Genomic DNA, 22,595 nt, shown 5'->3' with positions numbered 1-22,595 from the left:
TTTTAACGTAACAGTTGTGATAGAAGAGGAAATGGTGGCTGAAGAGTAAGTGAGGGTGCACAACAAGATGGTGGGTCAAGTTCAAAGTTGTGTTATTTTACTTTTCAGCACAGGTTTTGCAGCCTAGTGTGTTCTGCTCTACAGCATTACATTTCACATGCTCATTAATTTAGCAGAACTCTTGTGAGAGAGAACTCTGCAACTGTGTAGTTTTACTGTGCTGTTCTTTACTATTCTGCAAGTACAGTACATGTTTTCAACAATTTCTTGTAGCATTACAGGAGCTACATGAAAAAATTTATATTGCACTGATGTTTTTCATACCACAAGGCACACCAGAAGGTGCATTTTTGACTGTGCCATCAGTAAATATTATCATCTTCCTTTTAGCATTCCTGCATAGTCCATATGCATGTAATGTTTGGTATATTAGAATACTTCAGGATGAGCATTTAGATATTTTTTTGCGGTCTTTCCTGCAGCTGATAACTTCTCTTATTTCAGATTCCTTCCCATTTCAGCCTGATGTCACTGCCTGGTGTCATCAACTGAAGTATTTGTGGTGAACAATTGCATTACTTACTGCATTGGCAAGTCTTACTTTTGCAGCTTTCAAATCCTTCACCTAAATCCTATGCTTGATTTTGTTATGTAGGTCACTCTGAAAGTAACGTCTCCTATTTACATGGAACCAACAACAGATACAGAGGACACAATAACACTATTTGATAAAGCAAAATCTCAGCTAAAAAGCGCTCTCTTTCAGTGGGAAAAAGCACAACTAATGGTGGTGACTACCAGTGCTAAACATGAGCCTTCATGCCATGCTTGTAAAAACCTCCACCAGTGGAGGTGACTCACTGTAGCTGCTTCTGAAACGTACCACCCACTGCCTCTCTGTGTTCATGTCCACTGTTCGGTCTCCATAAACTTTCAGCAAGTGTTGAAGAATGTCACTGGGTGCTGCTTTCAATGACATGTGCTTGTTTTGTTTGCATTTCCATTGCACTTACCATTTTGTCATGCTGTCCCCTGCTATTGTCTGTCGCGTGGCAACAAAATGTCATGGAATATTGGTGGGAATGTTCAACCTCTTCTTCTGTAACACCAACATCTTCTTCTTAGTTTTAGGGCCAATGTAATAAGAGAAGGAAGGCATTGCTTTTGAAGCAGTCCTTATATAATTTTCAGCTTTTGTCTCTCTCTGGTGTAACACCAAGGTTTGCCAGTTCAGATCCTAAATATTACACTTTCAAATCTACTCTTCTTCAGGAATCACTGATATGTCTGTACTGAGGCAGTCTTCCTTTAACTGCTTTCTTTTTAGCTAGAATCCTAGATTTTTGCCACCTCAAACCTCTCACTTCTTATACTCCAGAAATGTTACCTTTTATGCAATGGAAAGCTTTTCAAGAAGTCTTTTGAATTGCTTGAACTTGCATTATTTTATTTTCTTTTACTTTGTGCTTTGAACAAGCATTTTTTGGTAATGTATTGGAATATTTAGAGATTATCCTTGTTTATATTTTTAAGATTACTTTTTTAAGTGAATCTTTGAAAATGAAAGCTCCTAAAAGTTTTGGCCATATTGATCATATCACATGATTACTCAACAATTTTAGAGCAAAGTCTTTTTGAAATCTTAATATAGAGAGTTCAGTTTCACCTGCGTCTTGTGATGGCAGACACACCTACCACTTGAGCTTTCACTTCTGCAAAACTTGCGCACTTTATCACTTCCTCAGAGAGTTCACCATCTTTCTTTACTATATAGTGTGCTACAGTTTAATAATAATAATATAAATTACATAGCTCCCTAAGTATCCTCAAAGGAGCTTTCATATCTTCTAGCAAGAATTCAGGTTATTTGAAAAATCAAAATTTGAGCTATATCGTCTGGAATTTGTGGAACTTAGAGGAAAAATTTTTTTAAAGCTAAATGGTAGACTTTCACAAACAGAGTTAGCTTCTTTTAAGTACTGAAAATTAAATTAAAGGGATTATATTATGAGTTCAGATTAGTAGTGAGTGCTTTTGCTTAAGGAAAATAAGTAGTACTACATACGTGCAACTTCTGAGTCTTTCTCCATCCTTGTTCTTGAGAAGGCTGATCATGCTACAAGCTGAAGGGATGTCCACACTTAGAGGCAGAAGACAACATGAACATTATATGTGTGGTGTGTTAAGTTTGCTTTTAGATTTCAGTAAGATAGCCCCTGATGTTCCCCAAACAAGAAAAAGGAAAGAAAAAATGGGTCAGAAGGGAAATGCATTGGGAACAAGGTTAGGCGTACAGGAAGTTTTTTCTTCCTCTCTTATAAAAGGTAATATTTGGTTTCTGCAGTACCTGCATATTGAATTGGAATGTTAATGCTGTGAAGTTCAAGTGGGTGTATGTTATATTAGAAGTGTTATCCCTTGGTATGATAATTATTATCTGTGATTAATCCTGCCTCTGCTGGTAAGGAGTAAGAGATGTTTTACCAGAGGGTCATGTCACTGTGCGTGTTTGCTCATCTATAATGTAAATTGACGTGAATTTTTGTTGGATAAATGAGAGTGACTGCATCTGTGTTGGGCTGTAGGAATTTGTGACAGACAGACAGAAGTCTGATTTGGGGGTGTTTTTAACATGGGTGATTGCTATCATCAGTTCTTGAGGTAGCAAGTCCAGTTTTTAGTTTGTATGGAAGCTTGTATGGAAGCATATCCCATACATTTATTTATAATTGCTCACATAAAGTTTTGGTGAACTCTTAAAGTACACTTAAGCCATTTCAATAGTGAAGTAATTTTTCAAATAAAATTTTAGTTCTTAAGTATGCAATATTTTTTATTTTCATTAAAGCAAATTTATTATAGCTTGTTTGGAGAAAAGCAAACCACAAACATTCTGACTTCAACGTCATAAGGGAAGACATGACATTGCTGCTTCCCCTGAGCTGAATGTTAAAATGAAATAATTAAATGTTAATCGTACTTTAATGCTTTTTTTTATTGAGTAAATATTAAATTATTGTATCCTACACTGCTGTTGAAAGTTCTTTGTGTAAGTGTTATAATTTTCTATCACAGTTCGGGGGCATCGTTTCAGCACAATAATTGCTTTCTATACAAGTTTCTAAGAGGGTAAAATTAACGATATCAGTTGCATAAGTATCTTCTAAACTAAGATATGAATTTATTCTCTTTTATGTCCTCTCATTCATTAGATGCCGTTGCTGCTTTCCAAGGAATGCTTGACAGTGGCTTGTTGCCTTCTAGACCAGCGGTTATTGCTCTTACTCAGGCTTTAGCAATGAATGGAGATCTGAGAAGCTTAAAAGCACTTGAAAACATGGTGGAAAGCATCACAAAATCAATTGGTCTGTCTTCCTCTCTAATTTCTAATGCTATTGCATTGGCTCACACGAAGAAGTAAGTTTTTCCTGGACTTGCCCTGGAAAATCACTTATTTTCATTCTGTTTCCATTCTTATTATCCTAGATGCTAAAAATCCAGGCTGAGTACTGTGCTGTTCTGTTCTGGTCTTTTTTAACAAATGCATTTGGGATTTGGAAATCATTTAATGTAGTATAGGGATAGCTGTGAGGTGTTTGGGAGATCATAAATTCTTCTCTGTTGTAATTAGCTTTGATACTTCTGTTCAGCACTTCACATGAGGTGCTGTCCTTGGTGTTAGCTCACAATCTCTATGAAATCAGCATATCAAATAGAGTTACTTCATCAATATGTACAAAAAAAACTTGGAACTTTGCATGTGCAGGTTATGCATAGAAACAAAAACTGTTTCAGTAATTGAAATGATAAAATATGATTGTGTTTACCCTCAAAATGGGAAAGCCCAGATCTAGTTCTGTTGGGTCATTTTACACCTTTTTCAATATTGAAAAATTGAGGAAAAATAATCTCCTGTACTGTTCTAGGCTGCAGTTTCCATCCAGTCAGTTATCACCAGACTTGGTGATATTTCTTTCATTCAAATGTTTATTTTATTATTATTCTGTCCAGAATTTTTATTGTAGTAGATACGGTGATGCCATACTTAGTTTATCCTTCCCTTAAAACTGCATGAGAGAAGCACTTTCAGATAAAAGTTCATAGCACTCACTTTCTATAAGTAAGCCTACATATCCTCCTATTTTATTTCAAACTGGCTTCATCAGGTAGAGCTCCTTTGTCTAGTAGCTAAATAACTGTGTAGTATGTAAGAGATACCTCATTGCCTTGGGCATACCAGACCAGAGAGTATACTTGCTGAAGTGTCTGGAAAAACAAGATGATTTAAATTGAAGGAGAACTGTGCAAGGTGGTTCCAGTAGTGAGCTCACTGTCTTCAGCCTCTGAAAAACCATAAGGAACTGAATTCTGTAGATACTTAGATCCAAGTGGCCGTTGGCACACAGTAGGATTGAATTGATTTTTTTTTTTTTTTTTCCTAAGTTAAAACAATCCAGAGAGAAGTTCAGGACTAGTCTCTAAAGCTGCTTTTTTTTTTTTTTTTATTTCCATGTCCTGAAAGGCTTGCAAAGTCATGACTTGTTCATAACCAGAATCAGATTGGCTAAAGAAGTAGTTAAGTAACTCACTATATACAGATATAGTTTAAGCAAGCAGCATCAACTTCTCTTCTCCCATACCAAATCTAGTTTAGCTGTATGAAAACACTTAGCAGAGGCACAAATAACAAGCAACTTATATATTGTTACTTTATCTTGCAAGCTGCACCTTGCAAACCACAAAAACCTGCAGAGTTCTTACAAGTACTTTTGCATTTGTAAATCTGATGTCATTTTCAAAGCATTTTTCATAGATTTCAAATGTTCTGTGTTTCTGCTTCATCTAAAAACGTTTACCATGTTCTGATTTCTTCTTAATTACATTTGTTTTTAGAGTGGACTGATAGAAATGTCGTGCTCGAAGTACAGCTTTCACTTAAATGAATACTTCTTACATTATTTAATTAGCATTTTCTATACTGTGCTTTAAGATGAAGGCATTTAGGCAAGGCTAATGGCCAGATGGCATTTAGTATCATTTTTTGCATCCAAAAAGGGCATGAATGGGAAGAGTTGCCTAAATAATTAATTGAATAGCATAAAAAAATACGTGCATTGTCTTTATTAATTATTCAGATACTGTTAATGTTTTGATTTTTGTCATCTGCCTTTACAGAACGCTTACATAAAGCAGCTAACTAAAACTCTTCTTTATTAAACAAGGGAAGAAAATTACGTAGGTGTTCTTAAAGGTCAAAGGTAATTCAGAAATTTGACTCACAGGATAATTTACCTATTTATTCGTAAATGGCTTCACTTTCACAATATCTGAATGAAGTCACATTTAATCAGCCATTCCTGGGAAGTATAGTATTAATGGAAGAAACAAAAATTTAAATATAATTGCTTCTATAGGCTTAGAAATCTTGATTTCAGAAATCAAGCCAGTTTAATATTTTTTTTTCCCAGCAATGACCTTGATGCTGCGGTGGAATACCTTGAGCCTCTGCTTATCTCTGGTGCACAGAATCCTGATCAACCTGTCAAAAGTATTTCCTTTTTGTTACGAAAGGTGTCTGAGACAGGATTAGAGCCAGCTTTGGAAAAATGTAAGTTAATTGCAGTTGTATTTAAATATTCTGACTAGACAGAGGTGCTACAGAAGAGCTATTACATGTAAAATCTGCTCCGTCAGCATAAATCATGCCACTAAAGTTTACAAAAGTGTCTTTTCAATCAAAGAATTTCCTTATTTCCTTTCTGTTTTCCTAATATTTTCTATCATTTTGTAGTTGGCGTGATGGCAGAACGACTAGCCAATCAGTTTGGAATTTACAGACCTGTCACAGATCTTTTCCTTCAATATGTCAGTGCAGACAGAGTGGATGATGCCAGATCTCTACTACAGGTAATGACATAACAAGAGGTACAGAAATGCATAGCGCTCTTCAAGGGTAAACTGAGAAATTATGAAAAAGAGATGTTATGGAGCATAGGCAAATACTAGCATGCTTTTGAATTACAGCATGAATAACACAGTGAAATGACTCTGAACATGTGATAGTCTAGTACAAGCAGAAGCAGTAGGTGCTGAAGTCAGAAAGCTTTTTGTCTTCTAACAACATGAAGGAAATGAAGGCAGGTATATTGCATGAAATTCTACCCCAAACAAATATTTTTTTCTTAAGTTTTCTGTTAGACAGTGCTAACCATCTCCTTGCTGTTCATCACATAATTTCTTAAATACTGCAAACCTGATACATCTCTTGTGGATACAGTTCCCGAAGTAGAAGTGTTTGCTTTTTGTTGCCTTGATATTTTATGTTTTTATAACATTGTATATATTAGCTGTATTCAAGATTTATTAGGAGCGAATGACTTTCTGTTCACTTGAGTGTCACACATGCATTGAAAGACAAAAGCTTCTGTTCTGGGGGACAATCTCAGCTCAGTTTAGTAGCTGTCAGGGAACGATGACCCTGACATGAACGATGAACGTGTTCACTCTGCTTTGGCAGAGCTGGACAAAGCCAAGAAGGAGGCAGAATGAGCAGTGGTTGCTCAGCACTGATGGCTCCAGCCAGTCAGTCTTTTCCTGGCAGTTCAACAGCCGCATGGTTCTGTGGCCTACTTGGGGTGCCTTAAACAGGGGCCTGCTACCAGCTCTTGGTCATGAATGCTACTTGCTCAGTAGCCGAGTGTTTTAAGCTGTTACAGAACACCTTTGCTTCTTGCAGCAAGTGCTTCATGATTTTCCAGGACCTTTTCTTAAAGGAGGAACACATGCTGACAAGTGTGCTCATTGTGGTTTCTGCTGCAGGATAAGATGCGTTATTTGAGTATTGTCCTGGAATATTTATATTTCATTCTTCCTATTGTTTTGACCAAGTGGTCATCTGAGTAGTAATTTTTATTACAGCAATATCCAACTACTGGAATTAGGTGCGGAGCCCTGCAGAGTGCTAGAAATAACATTGTTTGCTGTATGTCAGAGAAGATTTTCACAGATTTTTCATGTTACATGAGTGTTCGATTTGAAACCTTCATGAATGACAAAATTTGTAGAGATATTTGGAGTTGAATTAAAAAATCATTGCCTGTTATTCTGGATCAAGTGTTGAGTAATAGGTAACCAGAGGGTAGTAATAATCACTGGCCACTGTTCATTGTTCTTTTGGACAATGGAAAGTAGACCACGATCTGAATAATGTATTTTTCTTTTAATAATCTAAAATATTAGTAATTAATGCAGAATCCTTGAACAACAACAAAGTTGTTGTACTTCCTGGCAGGAGAGTGCTTTTATGATGAAAATCAAGTGTTTGATATTTCAGTTTGACAAGGGGTTGTGAAGAACCTTTCTGGAAGTAGACTGTTTCTTTACAGTCAGAATTCGTATTTGGTAGAGAGTATTGCATGTTTTTCCATGAATGTTTTGCCTCTTTATTACTATGAAGCAAATTTTTGTCAGAGCACTGGCAGTACATGGGTGCTAGTGATTTTGTTTCAGGTTCCCTGATGGAATGAAGCATCAGCTTTTCACCTGCACCTTAAAGAGCTTGTTAAACAGCATTGCACATACAGTACACTCATTATGGAATAAAGCAAAACTTCTCATTTGAAGATGTCAAACCTACTCAGTGTACAAATTGTTTTAACGTGTATTTTCACATGCAGGATACCTCTCTTCCGGGGCATTTGGATACTTATACCTTGCAAATTATAAGTAGAGCTGTGCACTGTAGGAATTTTGAGACTGACACCTCTGAGGAGCATAAACTAAAGCCTTGTCTTGTATATTTTGTTTTACCCTCATTTCTCAAGTAAAACAGATTTTTGATTTATCTGTTCTGTCTCAAACTTTTTTTTTTTAAGTTCAGCTTCTCTCTCTCTCCCTCAAACACTGTCTATTGCAGTAAAAGCCTTTTATAAAATAGAGAGATTGAAATCAGTCCTTTGTATGCTTAAGTGTAGGTAATTATACTTTAAAGAGAACTTGCTTTGTACATTTTAATTTTTATAAAGAAACGAGCAGTTATCTCCCTGACACCTTATTAAATGTATAATTAACCTTATGATCCCTAGCTCACTTGTGAATGCTTGGCAGTATAATTGGAGAGGAATAGTGTTTCTCTTTTTCATTCTTTTGCAGTCCTAAACCTCGTTTTTGTGGTACGTTGAAGTATTAGTTTAATTCTTTCCCCTTTTGTTTTAAACAAACTTTATACCTGCGATTTTAAAAGCAACGTTTACCAAAACTGTGCGTGAAATGAATTTGTTTCCTCTCTTCAGTGCTTTTTCTTCTTCTTCTTTTTTTTTATTTAATTGTCATTTATTTACTTAGTATCCAGGTAGTATAAAAATATTATTTTAAACATTTACATTTGGAAATGTTCACGTTTTGTCATTTATCTTAATCACTAACCTACTCATGGCAGCTACATTAACTATTTCTTTTTCTTTAGAGGTGTGGTGGATTAGTTGAGGAGAAGAGAGCTTTTGTGAATTTTATGGTGAAATCAGCATCTAAGCCTGGACAGGTATAATATTTTTTTCATGTACATATGTAGCATATACTACATAATCAAATTTGGCTGAAGTATTTTGGGTCTCATACTTCACAGTTGACTGCTTTATGAGGTTTCTCAAGATTGGGGAAAAAAGGTTAATTTGCAGAGCCAGTCACATTAAAAAGAATAGTTTATTTTATGAAGCATAATGAAAAATAGAATGTAATTAATACTTTTCTGTTGTTTCAGTAATTTGTAATTAAGTAATGTGTGTTTTTGGTGTCATACTTTATATACTACATATTTCATGCTTTTATTTTTTTATTGTGCTGTTCAGTTCTGTATTGCAACCTGAACACACTTACTTTGTTGTCTGGGTTATACAAATACAAATGCAAGTTAGTGTCTCAGCCCCTCTCTAACGATTAAATGCTTCTGTATTTGCACTGAAAGACTAGTTTGAGCATCTGCTTGGATTCCTGGCTTTGTGCTTATTCCTTGTAATTTCACATACGCTATGTGCCTGCCCTACTGCTGTCCCTCTTTTCCATGTACATTCTGCTTCAAAGTCATAGGAAAAAGGGGAACAAAAAAACAATAGACCAGTCACACCTTGATTTCTTTCATAGGAGAGTAGTATCAGGAGACGGTTAATACAAAAACAAGAATAATTTTCAGATGGGAGAAAATGCTTGTTTTTATTTTGTGGAAGTTGCTATTAAAGATACAGTTACAGATTAAAAATTCTATTGTAAAAATGATGGGGAAAGAGATCAGAGATTTGGAAATTTTCTAGCACTTGGCCTGGAATTTGTATAACAAAGAGAAGTTTCTAGTGTGTGATACAGATGTAACTTCTGTGTGTTTGAAATTGGAGTCAGAGGTTGAAGGAGGGAGGCTCCAATTTTAAGCACATTAGTCAGTGATCTGAGTACTTTTAAGCACTGATCATAGCTACCATTGACCTCTAGGTCGACGAAGGCTGCTGAGTGGTTTAGATTTTTTAAATTTGGTTGAAATCCTGACATATTCTCATTAGTACATGAATTGTGAATTGCTTCCTTAAAAAAATAAAAATAAAACCAAGTCATCTTGAAAATAAAGGTTTTGATCCCATAGTTGGTTCATTTTGCTTACTGGGTTTCCTTAGCCAGTTCTTAAGCATATACACTAATTTGGAAAGTAAATACTATATCAATTGAACGGTCAATTCTTTGTAATCATTTGAGTTTTTTTCTTAAAAAGTTCGCAAATAATTATTTTATTTTTGGCAGTTTTATTTGTATTTAATGATCATTTTGTCTCTGCTTTAAATCTCACAGGCAAGGAAGATTGAGACACTTCTAGAACTGATTCCCAACAACATAGATTTGGAATCTGCATACCGGCACCTCTTAAGATGTTATGGTAATTTAATGGAATTGGGTTTTAGTGAAAAACAAATCATGAGGCATTCAGAAATGTCATGGAAACCTTCAGAAGAGGAATGGGATTTGCACTGTTCAAGTTGTAACTTTTATTTGGTTCTGCGGGGGGAGGGATGGGGACTATGAGTTTGTTGTGTCTGTGGTATGGACCTAGCTATTAGACTAAGAGACTGAAGCCTCAACTTCTTTACATGGGGAGCTGATTAAAGGAAACTGTTAAAAAGAGGCTACATTAGGCTTCGTTGAATGAATAAGAGAAATGCTATAAAAAAAAAAAAGGAAGGACTCTTAACACAAATCCACCTTTTTTCATGAAAAATATCTCTTTCTTTTATACGTGTTTCAAAATCTTAAGTGATTAGTTCTGTCAGTAGTGTGCAAAGCCATGACCTTGCTGTTGTTAGTGCTTTAATTTAGCCAAAATTAATATTGTAGATTAATTCATTTGGATTTAGGTAAATAGTTGATTTCCAGTACTAATCTCTTTATCGTTGAAGTCAGAGGGGTACAGCTCTAAGAATCAAGTTGCTTATTTAAATACATATTTTTGCAATGCTTGCTTGTGAGAAATCAGCACAGATAGCCCCTTTGGCAACACTCAGTTGGAAGCTTGCTTGCATGTTCTTTGCTTTGTGGACTCCAGTATAGTCCTCCAGTTTTATTACAAGGAGGAAACACTTCACACTTGCATTGCAAGCAAAATGGTATAATGACGGAAGCCCTCTCATTGCAGTCTATCAGAAAGGAATTAAGTAGCAATATTTAAGAAAAACACTTCGAAAACAAATCCAAAGTATAGTGTTAAAGGCATATGAGATTCACTGTAGTTTAATCACTTTGCAGAAGTTCTCATTTTGTAAAGAGATGGAACTAAGACTTGCTCTAAACATCTAAAACAGTGGTTAGAGTGTATGATTCCACTGCCATATCACATGACACCATGCACATCAGTTACTGTAGCAGGGCTGGGCTGGATGACTCATTTTAGGATACTGTTGCATTATCTATTCCATCTTACAAATGTTTTACAAAGGAAGGTATTATCTTTGGATACTTGGGAGGGAAACGGAGAGTGAAGTGTTTATTGTATTCTTTCCCAACATGTATGTAATGACTTATACATGTTCACTGTATTTAGCTACCTCTTACCTTTATATCCTTCTCTTCTGTCTGTGATATTTTCTGCAGTGGTGGGTTTTGTTAGTTTCATTAGTCAGTTTAAGTGAACATCAGTGAAGCCTTTAGAACAAAAATTTAGGAGGCCACACTTAGTTTGTATTCTGGTCCATAAGGCAAGAAATAAGATCTTTGAAGAAAATCATCTTTATTTAAATACTGAGTTACTGAGCATTAAAACATTAATCCTCAATTAGGGCTGAGTCCAGCTGTTCAGTACCACCTTTTTTTTTTTTTTTCTAGAAAACAGATAATTCTCCAGTCAGATGTCTTGTTATTTCTAATTAATTGGAAAGAAAGTTGAATGAAAATAAATGGACAAATGAAATATTTGTGAGGTTAGCAAAGATGTGATAGCATGTACATCACAGCTGAGAGAAGACTGGTCATGTAGCACAGATCTACCATTGAACAAATAACGAGGCATTTATTCCTTTCCTCACCTTGAGATGTGATCAACCACTAGGACTAGATTCTTTCTAAAATAAGGAAATAACATTCAAAATACCATTCTCACTTGGGTGGTCCATTAAACACAGTGTAAGTGTGTTTATCAATTTCTTCATAGTTTTATCCTTATCTTTTTAAGCTCTAAGAACTGCTGTTGTTGTAGCCCCTGTTTTTATGAGGACGTCACTCCAAATGTTAACAAAAGCTGAGGCAGCACTCAATACTGCAGATACTTGAGTTTTCCAAGAGAGGGAAAAAAAAACACCTGGATGCAGTGATGTTCTTGTTGCTCACAAGGTACTAGGAATTGTTGTATGGCTACCAGGACACAGCAGACAACAGTTAAACTGTTGGGGACTGCTCTAATTTCATCCTGATGCTGCTTAAGCAAACATCTGAGCAACAGAGAAGTCTACAGTTAAAGTGTGTGTCAATGGAAAAGGACTGCCGTGTTTCTCCCTTCTCCCACTTCAGAATAAGGAAAATATACTTCACTGTTCTCCAGCTGTTAGAAGTAAGAACTTTAGATAAATTAAGAATGAATTAATTATTGCCTGTTGCAGTTGATGCCATTTATGTAATATCCTGTAAAATCTTAGTGGTTACCTAAGCACTTAACATTTATAATAACGTTAATGGATCAGCAAAAATTTTCTTCTGCTCATGAAGTGGATTTTTTCTTTTTTGTAAGATGAAAACTTGCCCTTTTTTATTTGTTCCTTCAGGTTACAGTTTTTATGTAGCCAGTGTCTGTAGCTGTCACAACATTCTGCCTGTACTTAGGAGAACAGAATTATGTTTGAGTTCTTAGAAGCTGAACATCAGTGGTTTTTATTTTAGCCCTTGTTTGTATTTTGTGTCATTTGCCTCCAAAAGAGGCGTATGGCTTTGTGTCTCACTGCAAGCAGCTCCTATTCCTTGATTTCAGTCTATCTTGAGGGAGTTTTAAGCTCATCCAGTCTCAAATAAAAGGAAAGGCAGGAACAGTGGCTGTTTTATTCTCTTAATATGAGAATTGCAATAAAATATGGAAGAAAAACAGAATGTTCATAGTATCGTATATTAAATACTTAGAATATGTCTTGGGAAGTAATAGGAATGAGTGACTTCATGGAAAGAGCTCCTCTTTTCATCACTGGGAAAGGTTGGTTTTGATTTATTTCTTTTTCCCTTCAGAATTAGATGAGGACGTTGCTTCTGTAAAGGCTGTGTATGAGAAAACGAAGGAAAAGAATATACAGCTGCCTGAGCTATCTCTGAAATCTCTAGCAGTTTTTCTGAAGAAAGCAGGAGAGCCTGTCCCTTTCACTGAGCCCCCTGTGAGTATTTCCTAATTAAGAAATAGATCTACGGAACTGTGTATTTCGATGTCAATAAAACAAATTGCATGAATAATTACATAGGGATTAAATCTCTGCAGAGACTCCTCAAAGGAGGTAATAATGTATGAAGTATTGAGTGCTGTAGGAGTTGTAGTAATCTTGAGTTGGATTTGACTTGGGGAAATAAAACTCTTGGGGCTTATTATGTTTAAACTACCTGATCCTTATCAGGCATTCATCTACAGGTGTATGTTTATCAAATGTCCTTGGGGCATTTTTGTGCTTGAACTTTAAAGGCTTACAAAATGTGTATTTCATAAACAATTAATGGGTTTTCGTTTTCAATAATTGCTAGCTTTATATCTAATACAAGTTGCTGTATTGGTATGGTAGGATTTTAAAACTGGAGGAATTATTCTTGTATTGCAGCTTTACTTCTGGCTGCCTTGCCAAGATGCATGCAACTGTGCAAATACGTCTTGTTTGAGGGTGACAAATGGCATGACACTAAATCTGTCAAGACCGCAAATACTTCTCACATCATTCCTTTGACTAGTAGTCTGCTAGTATCATTTCAAGGAAACTTAAATAATGACTTATTATATTTTCTCTTTTCAGACTTCTTATTGCCATCTAGCTGATTTTTATAATGTAAGATTAGTGTTTTTCGGTAGTTCTCTGAAGAACTGCTTCTATCTAGTTTGTCCATACTGCTTCATGACAAACGTGACTTGTTTTTTCCATTTTACAAAGAATCAGGAAATTGGCTCAATATGTTTTAGCCTGTTAACAGCTGCCTTTTTTCTGCATCTTTGACATAACTTGAAATACGAATTTTTATTTAAAAGCTGGAGTGTCTATTTCTTACATGTAGTTAATGAAAATAACGTTTTTCATAGTCACTGGAATGATTCATCTTCTGATTTTCCTGTGCATTTTTTCTCTAGTACAGCTTTGTGTTTAAAAGCAGCTTGGAATTTATTATTATTATTTTTTGACACAACTGCAGATTGCAGTTAAAAAGTATTTTCATTTTTTAAATGAAATTGATTATATTATTGCATTTTGTAATAGAAGCTTCATTGTGCATTTTTGGCAAGGTTTTCCTTTTCTTTTTATTCTCTCTCCCTGGTATTTCTCTTAATTATACAGACTTCAATACAGATCTAGTTTTTCATGACAGAGAGTAATGGGTTTTGCTTTTGTCAAGGTACATGACTTTGTTCAGAATTAGTAACTTTTCAGTTGAAATAATGTTGAACTTGTTTATTCCACTCTATTTATAGGAGTCATTCAAATTCTATGCGGAAGAATGGAGGAAAAGAAGATTGGAAGCATCATAAATTGTCTTTTATGCTTTAGTTGTTTATGAAATTAAGTATAATATTCAATAAAAACTGAAAAAAGCATGCTGTTCTGTGTAATTTTTAATATAAGTACTGTGTTAAAACAGCACTTTCTATAGCTGTAACCAATAGAAACTCGTTAATAGAAATGTTTTTCTTATGTTAAAATTGCTAATGAAATATCATTATGCTGCTTTCTGGGCTACTTCTAATTTGATGTGTCACCTACCGTAACTTGAACTGTATTTTGACTACTGTTGACTCACCAAATATATGTATATCAAGAAAGTTTACGGAGGGGTACACAACTGTAATTTCAGTGAACTGTTATCCTTTCTTAATGTTTGCTGGTCAATATAGTTGGGAGTGAAAGTATAAGAGTAAATAACGTCATCTTCTGGATTCATCTGTATCTGTACAGAAAATAAACACATCTTTTTTTTTTTTTTAGTTTTCCCCTGAATGTACCTCTTGTGTTATTATCTCACTGGGTTTGATAGTACAAAGACAAAATACTTACATGTATGCTATCTTGTGTGTCATAGCTTTATGTCATCTTTAATTCATTCTCATAAATGATAGGTTAATTTTAAGGGTATGTGGTCTGCAGAAGTATGAAAACATGGCTTTTAGACAAAGGACTGTCTGTTATTTGCTGGCTCCAAAGTTACTTACTTGCTGGGAGACTGATAGGCGCAAGTTTATTTGTGTAAATCTGGGAGTAAACCTGACTCTGTGTAAACTTTTACAGTCCAGAGTTGTGGCATTGTGTGAAATGATGACGCAAAGATAAAAGGTGCATAGAAAATACCTGCTGTATCTCTGTGAATAATGATGAAAAGCCACAAATGCATACATCAGTTTAACAAGTGGAAAACAGTGTCTGTGGAGTACTTCGAACGGGTTTTAATGGACTTTCGAATTTGATTCCTCACAGATGGCTGCAAATGAAGGTTTCCTACCATATGTTTTCTAACTTTTAGTTATTCTTTATGTTTTCAGTTTATTAACCTTGCCTGTTCCCACATAGGTAGGCCTGGAAATGAAAAATTCATCTGTGTATGCAAGATTTGGGTGATATTTTGAAAGATTTGCACTCTAATCTTTGCTATGTCTCAGTCAGGAAGAAATCGGGACCCAAACACTGACCAAGGTGCGAGCTGACCACCTGGGATCATGCTGCAGTAGTCATGGCCCACATCAGAGCAGGGCTGGGAAGGCAGAGATTGTTTAAAGAGTAGGTAAATCCTGACATTGTGCGATGTACTTCTAACTTTCTATTCCAGTAAATGTTTCATCTACCATTAAGGAATGATTACACAGAGGAATGTAGTCTCCTGTCTTTAAAATGTGGGACATTGAAGGACTGGTGCCACCCTGGGACACCATCACCTCAGTCTTAAGCAAATGTTATGCTGGGAAGGTTTTGCAGAATCGGCATTTGTGCCATCTCTTCTAGAATACGCTTGAAATGATATTTCTTGCACGTTGGTGTGCTGTGGGACTCAGCCACGTCAAGCATGAAGAAAAACTGAGTTTAGAAGGTTAGCTTTTCTTCACTGAATATGCAGACTGTTTTGCTATTTCTTCTGTGGAAACCTGTGAGGTGACAAAATGCAGGATGGCAGTCTTGCAAAGTTGTCACAGTGACTTATTTGTCCTGTTAGAAAACTTACTCTGTCATACTGACCGTAGCACTTATTCCTTTAAAGCAGATAAGAATTATTTGCCACTGGCCAGTGGGTAAGTGGGATTGTGCCGGATTCAGGACAGGTGCAGCATCTGTGAGATAGAAGCACTTTTCCAGAGGCTTCCTTGGGAAGCTGAGAGTGTGCTGACATGAAATGACCCGACATCTTCCTGTAAAGAGCAAATTGTGTGAGCATGCATGTGTTTGCATACTAGTGTGCCCTGATTGGGGTTGAGAGGACTGGAAAAAGCTTGCTGCTTGAATTGAGATGATTTAATGTCGCTTCTCTGACCTGTGCCACATTATGGACTCTCCTCCACACCAGGATGAGGCTGCTGCTTGTTTTGTTTTTGGGTTGTTTAGGTTTTTTTTTCAGCTAAATATGTAATAAAAAGTTTTCTTTTTTAACAACCAATATAGTAATTTTGCCTCATGGTAATTATATGCTGTAGTTCTATTCTCATCTACTAAATCAGCTCACTCAGCTTGCTGTCTCCCAAGACCCTTTTCTATAGAAATGGAGCTCAATAGGTTAGTAGTGATCTCCACCCTGGTAACATGTGCTCAGTGCTGAAAACTTAGTAGTGGAAGGAATCATATCTTCAGTAATAGCAGCTCAAAAGGTTTTTATAGATTGAGTGCCTGAGTCAGCAGGAATCCAATTGCATTTTACAATAGGAAGCTAGGATTGTAGCACTGATGTTAGGAGCATAAGTGCACATCGTGACAGAAGTAGGCTGGAAACGTTCACCAGAGCACCACTGACTTCATTTCTATTCTCAAAGGTGTGATGCTTCCAGAATGTCCAAGAACACAGGTTAGGAGGAATGAGCAGAAACGAATAAGACCAGGAGGTTTTGCTGTTCAGTGATCATTGTGAGAAATGTGTCAGGACCTAGAAGGCAAATACAATTTCCAGCACCACTAAAGTTCCAGTAAAGATGAAAAAGTGACCAGGTAGGAAATAGACTGGCATAGAATTTAACCCTTTTAGTAAAAAAAGAATGATCTGTTATTTAACATTGTTCCTAACCTTTCTGTGTAAGGTTAACTGCATTAAGAGATTACCTCTGCAGAATGGTTGCAGCCTCTGGTACTTTGCCAGTAATTTTGAGAATCAATCACCCAGGGAAAGGTAATAACCTTTTAAATTAGTGGCTCCAGTCAAGACTGTAATGTAATCCCAGGATGAATCTTTGAGTGTGCTGATCCTCTGCTACAGTAGCAAAGCTCTGGGATTTTCTTCCCTGAGCTATGGAAATAAGAGCAAATATGGAAGCCTGAGGTTTGAATTTTCAGTTTCCTGTAATTACAAAAATGAGATAATAGAAACTTATTATGCATTACCTGCCATAGATAGGAGTTCCTTGTTGATCTACTTTTAGATAATACCATTTATGCAAGGTTTCTCTCTGATACTCATCAACCCTATGCGCTACGATTGGCTAATTCTTCACAGCAGCTCATGTGACAATTATAACAACGTAATAAAGCAGTGGGATCTATAGAACTGCAGCAATAACTACACACCCCTCTGCAGGTTTTTTTTCTCCCAGTTTCTTCCTTCAGAGATACAAGTGATGATCAGTGAAGGCCCAGCAATGACTTCGCTGAGTTCATGCCTGCAATGGTGCTCTGGGGCCTGGTATTTGGATTAGTGTTGACCATAAGGAGGACCAAGCTGGCAGCCATAGAGCACAGTGCCTTAGTTCCAGTTCCATGGTGAGTGGATAAGACACACTCAACACACTGGGCTGATAGCGGTGCCTCCATGGGGTCCTCTCCTTCCTCGTGGCTCCCACTGTCTCATCATTTTCTAGAACTCACAAAGAAAGCTTGTTCCAACCTCATGCTTCTCAAATTTGAAAGCAGGTATAGAAATACGTGCATTATTGGTAATGTAACTTAAGATGGCTCTGAAGATAAACATGAATACAGGACATAGGTTAGTAGTACTGGGACTGATGTGTTTTCTTTGTGTGTTCTGATATTGACGTTGTAGACTGAGAAGAAGCAGTAACCAAAGAAGTGAGGGTTCTGAGCCGGCCAGCTAGGTGCAGTCTGAAACACTTTCCAGGTAAACCAAAAACAAATCAAACAGTTGTCCTGGGTACTTGCAGTTTCCTAGGATTTCTTTCTGATTAATTAAGATAGCAGCTGACGCTATCTTAATAATTGTTCCTGTGGGCAAGATGGTTTAGCTGTAAATCCCTCCTAGAAGTCATCAATTTTAAGGGCTTTTGAAACACTTTGTAAATCAAAGTTGCAATCTAAAAATCAGGATAAAAAGTGTATGCTCACTGAAAAAATCATTGTGTCCCATCCTCGCCATGCCCACTAACATGTGTCTCACTGTGCCACATCTACAAGCTCTTGAATACCTCCATGGACTTCACCACCTTCATGGGCAGCTTTTTCCAATGTCACACTACCCTCTTTGTGAAGATTTTTTTCCTAATATCCAATCTGGCCCTCTCTGAGGCACAACTTACGGCCATTCCCTCTCATCCTATCACTAGTAATGTGGGAGAAGAGACCGACCCCCCTCTCACCACAGCCTCCTTTCAGGCAGCTGTAGAGAGCGATGAGGTCTCTCCTAAGCCTTTTCCATCCTGGATGATTCCAGTTCCCTCAGCAGCTCTCCGTAAGACTCATGCTCCAGACCCTGCACCATTTTCATTGCCCCTATTTGGACATGCTCTAGGATTCATGTTTTTGCTTATTCAGCCTGCATGTCAAACATTCATGCTCGGTGAGAGCCAGTAATACCACAAATCACCTTATAACCTGGTCAGCATTCCAAGAAGGGGGAAAAATCACAGATCAGGTGTGATAGCTGAATACACACACATGCATGTGTGTGTATATGTAGCAGGTGTGTGTGTATATATATGTATATATGCATATATATTTATAAAGTGTTAAATTTATTAAAAAAAAAAACCTTCAGTATTCATCTTTATAGTTTAAATGGCAGTCATATTTTTTATCTTCTATAGCGCATATAAAATATTGAGCTCCAAACTGTTTTTGTGCCTGGGAATGCAATTTCTGCATTTGAGTGTCTTTCTTACTGTCATCAATAACATTATAAATTTGTCTAAATTCAGCAAGTAAAAACAAGGTTGAAAACTATGTTTTGTACCAGTAGCTGCAGGGGGCATAAAATTACGGTAATTTGTGGCTTTGCTATTGTCAGTCATGTACAGGAGCTTTTTCAGCAGAAATTTATCATGCGCCCAGCACTGAACATACTATAAAGCTACAATGTGCTTTTTATTTCTTTATTTTTTTAATGCAAAAGCCCTGGGAAATTCCCAACAAAGTAAGCAAAGCTGAATATTCATTCACCTTTCCTTTGCTGCTTTCAGAAGAGAAAAATGTGAGGCGCACGTGTCCAAGCAGTTTTGCAGTACTGAGCTCTCCAGGAAGCACGCTTTTGGGTTGCATCAGGACAGATCGTGTCCCAGCTTTCAGTTCATGGATTCATTCGAGTTGAAAGTGACCTTTGAAGGCCATCCAGTCCAACAAATAGGGGCACCTCCAGTTACCTCAGGCAGCTCAGAGAGAATGAGAAGAGTGAGGTTGGTAAGGAGCCAGTAAGGTAATGTGTGGTTCTTGTAGGGCATGGTTCTTTTAGAGTACTCCTCAGCACCATGATTTGTTTCACAGGCAGGAAGATGTCCCATGTTAGGAATGAGCTGCTGACAGAGGCCGCAATATTTTGCTGCAGTTCCTCTGTTTTCTTTCTCAGTGAAACATGATGTTTGTCATAGTTCCTGTGGCTTCTTTCTAAACTCTTCCCCAGTCCACAGTAAAAGGAAGGAAGCCAAGTGTCTTGAGGAACTGTGGCGTTAACTGGTGCCTTGTACTATCACCGCAGTGTCATTGAGAATGATGTGTTCTGTACATTTTGCTTTGGACTATTTGTGAATGTTCATAGATTTGTTTGCTGTGCCTTTGCTTGAAAAGCCAGTGCTGCAGTAGTTACTGACTGTCTTGTGGGCTTATTTGCTTACATACAAAGCACAGATTTGATGTGCATTTTTGATGCACCATTTGTTTCCTCACTGTGTGAATTCTGGCCAGGATTTCAACATCTAACTCACTTGTTAAATGTGAAAAATGTACGTGATGTAAAGGTGGTACTGAGATATGCTTAGTAAGCTTAGCAAAATATGAATGAGTCTGATTAGGTGTTTGAAAAGGAGTAAAATGTGTTCTTAAGGGGGGTGCTGGTTCTGGAGCAGTGATGGGAAGATGGAGGAGGAGAGTCTTTTTGCACTGCAGTGTTTCAACTCTGGAAACATTAAAGCATCAAGTTGTGACTATGAAGGCACAATAGTCCCAACTATATTTGCTATTTGAAATAAATCCATCAGTTAGATTTTGTGACAATATAAATGCCAATATTTAGTTTTCTAATTCATTACATGAATCGTGAGCTATCTATAGGCATTCTGTATGTATGGGTACATAACCCATCCATCTGTACACGCCTATAGATCCAATCATGTGGATGTCTCTCTGTGTGCATATGAATACAAACACATGCACGTACATATATGCTTTTTTTAAAGCTCATCAGTCTTTAAAAGGGTTAAGCGCTTTTAAAATTACCTCAGCCCACTGCTTAAACATTGTTGCCTTAATTAATAGCTGCTAACTTATGAAGGGCTTGTCTTGGCTCTCAGAGAGAGAGGATAAAAAAACACAGCATGTCACAGAGCTCCATGTACACTGCTTCTTGTCTGCTGCCATCAAAATTAGTTACTGCAGCTCCAACCCATAAGGTTTCTTGTTTCTGGTACAAATAGACATATCAACACCTGTAATTTTGATGAGTAGCATGTTGTCTGATTTTTAAGTCATTTTGTGGTGGTTGTGGGGTTTTTTGGGGGGCTGGGTGGTCAATATTGTTACTTGTTATCTATTTAAATTTGTTACCAATCTAGCATTTCTGAATGCATTTTGCCATTGGGAAGTATGGGAAGAAGGTTTCAACATATTCGTACTAACTTAGCTTAATCAGACTGAGAACTGATCCTTTTCAAATGAGTTAAAGCATTTTGGAGTACTGCCATTGCCCACAGTGCAAGTTACAAAACTGTGTGTCCATAATGTTTCCCATTGCTAAGATTTTTTTGTCCCTTTTACCCACTGGAGAGAGACTTGTACAAACTTGATGTGGACACTGGGGAAGAACATCCCTCCTCTCCTGCTGTGACTGAAAGGTACTTAAAATATCTTAAGTCATGAAAACGTTTTTATCTATTTATTTAAAAATAAGGCAATGCTTTTAATAGAGAGGTGTTGCACCAACATGTGGTTTTGTTGTCCATATATGGCTTTATTTTTATGGCATCCATATAACCAACAAGGATTGTATTATTATTCTTTATCTGAGTTTGATTTTATTTTCTTCAGAAATCCTGTTGTTGCTTGTATTTGGTGTTTCTACTTTTGGATTTGATGTGTATGCAAACTGAAGCCTGATGGGCCTGGTAGGTAATGCATTGGGCGTTCCAACCAGCAGTTAGGCAAAGTGTCTTGAACGCTGCTGAGAGTCCAGTGCTGTTGCCTCCAGCAGCAGGGGCCGTGGCTTACAGCTGAGGAGACCTCCTCTAGGGCTACCCAGGAGAATGAAAGAAAGCAAGGATGGCTGTGGGGGTTTGCAGCACCATTGGTCTGTAAGGTAGTGCTCTACTTGAAAGTGAAGTTTGCATGGCTTGGGGCGTAGCGAACTGATGTTGGCAGGTGAGGAACAGACAGAATGCAGAGGTTTGAGTAGCATCTTTCTTGTGATCTTTAGTCTTTGCGTCAAGAGTGTTGCAGACTGGTTTAATTTTGACTTTCCTGTTAATGGAATCACAGGGAGGGGGGCATGTTGAGCTTCTGCCAAAACAGGGGAGTCTAGGGAAAAGGAATGGCTGCTTTGAAATTTGGAAAGCCAAAAGCTGTGCTGAAATTCAGTTAAGACATTCAGCCGTAGACACAACTCCCTTGCTAACAACTTATCTTTGCAGCAGCTCTGCTGTTGAGGTGTGGAACCTTTTCCATCCATAAGTAGCATGGAGCAGGATGGGAATGTCAGAAGCCAAATTAAGCAGCACACCTTGATTCTCACTGCTGCAGTGCTTAATTCCCTCTAAACTTGCAACACTCCAACTCCTGGGAGTGTGAGTGGGGCAGGTTGTGTGTCATCCACCCACTCTTCCCTTTGCTCTTCCCTGTACACAGCCCCACGGCATGCTATTGTTAGATATGAATGCTAATTGCTGGTATTTCAAGGCTCCTCTCTTCTTATTGCTAAAGCCTGTAACAATAATCACAGCCTATATTCCCCATCTCTAGGCATCAAGGAAACAAGATATGATCACAGGCAATGTGCTAATGTAATTGTAGTATATAGAATATGAGCATTTTCTGTGTAAACACAGGCCTGGCCACATCCTATGATAGCTCTTCCTACACTCCGTAAGATGGCTGTTCCTAGGCTCGCAACTCAAGTCCCCATTATGTATATATCTACCCTTGTCATAACACCACCTCTGAAACACTCACACCGCTTGGTCCTGCTGCATAATGTTAAGAGGGTGGAATTTTAAATTGAAAAAGGCTGTTTAAGTAATGTCAGCAGCCTGACTAATTTCACAAAAGGAAGGAAATTCAAAG

The 22,595-nt window shown here is 37.2% G+C and overlaps 1 protein-coding gene across 1 annotated transcript in view; it reads left to right on the top strand.

The window, feature by feature from the left end:
• Positions 1-14,749, top strand: part of LRPPRC (leucine rich pentatricopeptide repeat containing) — an 84,118-nt gene extending 69,369 nt beyond the window's left edge. The window contains exons 32-38 of the mRNA XM_015857509.2: positions 3,213-3,417; positions 5,469-5,608; positions 5,792-5,907; positions 8,465-8,539; positions 9,832-9,916; positions 12,739-12,881; positions 14,171-14,749. Coding sequence (XP_015712995.1) covers positions 3,213-3,417; positions 5,469-5,608; positions 5,792-5,907; positions 8,465-8,539; positions 9,832-9,916; positions 12,739-12,881; positions 14,171-14,227 — 821 coding nt within the window. The 3' untranslated portion in view covers positions 14,228-14,749. The remainder of the gene's footprint in view (positions 1-3,212; positions 3,418-5,468; positions 5,609-5,791; positions 5,908-8,464; positions 8,540-9,831; positions 9,917-12,738; positions 12,882-14,170) is intronic.
• Positions 14,750-22,595: the final 7,846 nt, after the last annotated feature.

Source organism: Coturnix japonica, chromosome 3, assembly GCF_001577835.2.
Source record: "Coturnix japonica isolate 7356 chromosome 3, Coturnix japonica 2.1, whole genome shotgun sequence".
NCBI classification, from domain to species: Eukaryota; Metazoa; Chordata; class Aves; order Galliformes; family Phasianidae; genus Coturnix; species Coturnix japonica.
Note: the sequence above shows the minus strand (reverse complement) of the source record. Positions and strands in the feature narration are given on the sequence as shown.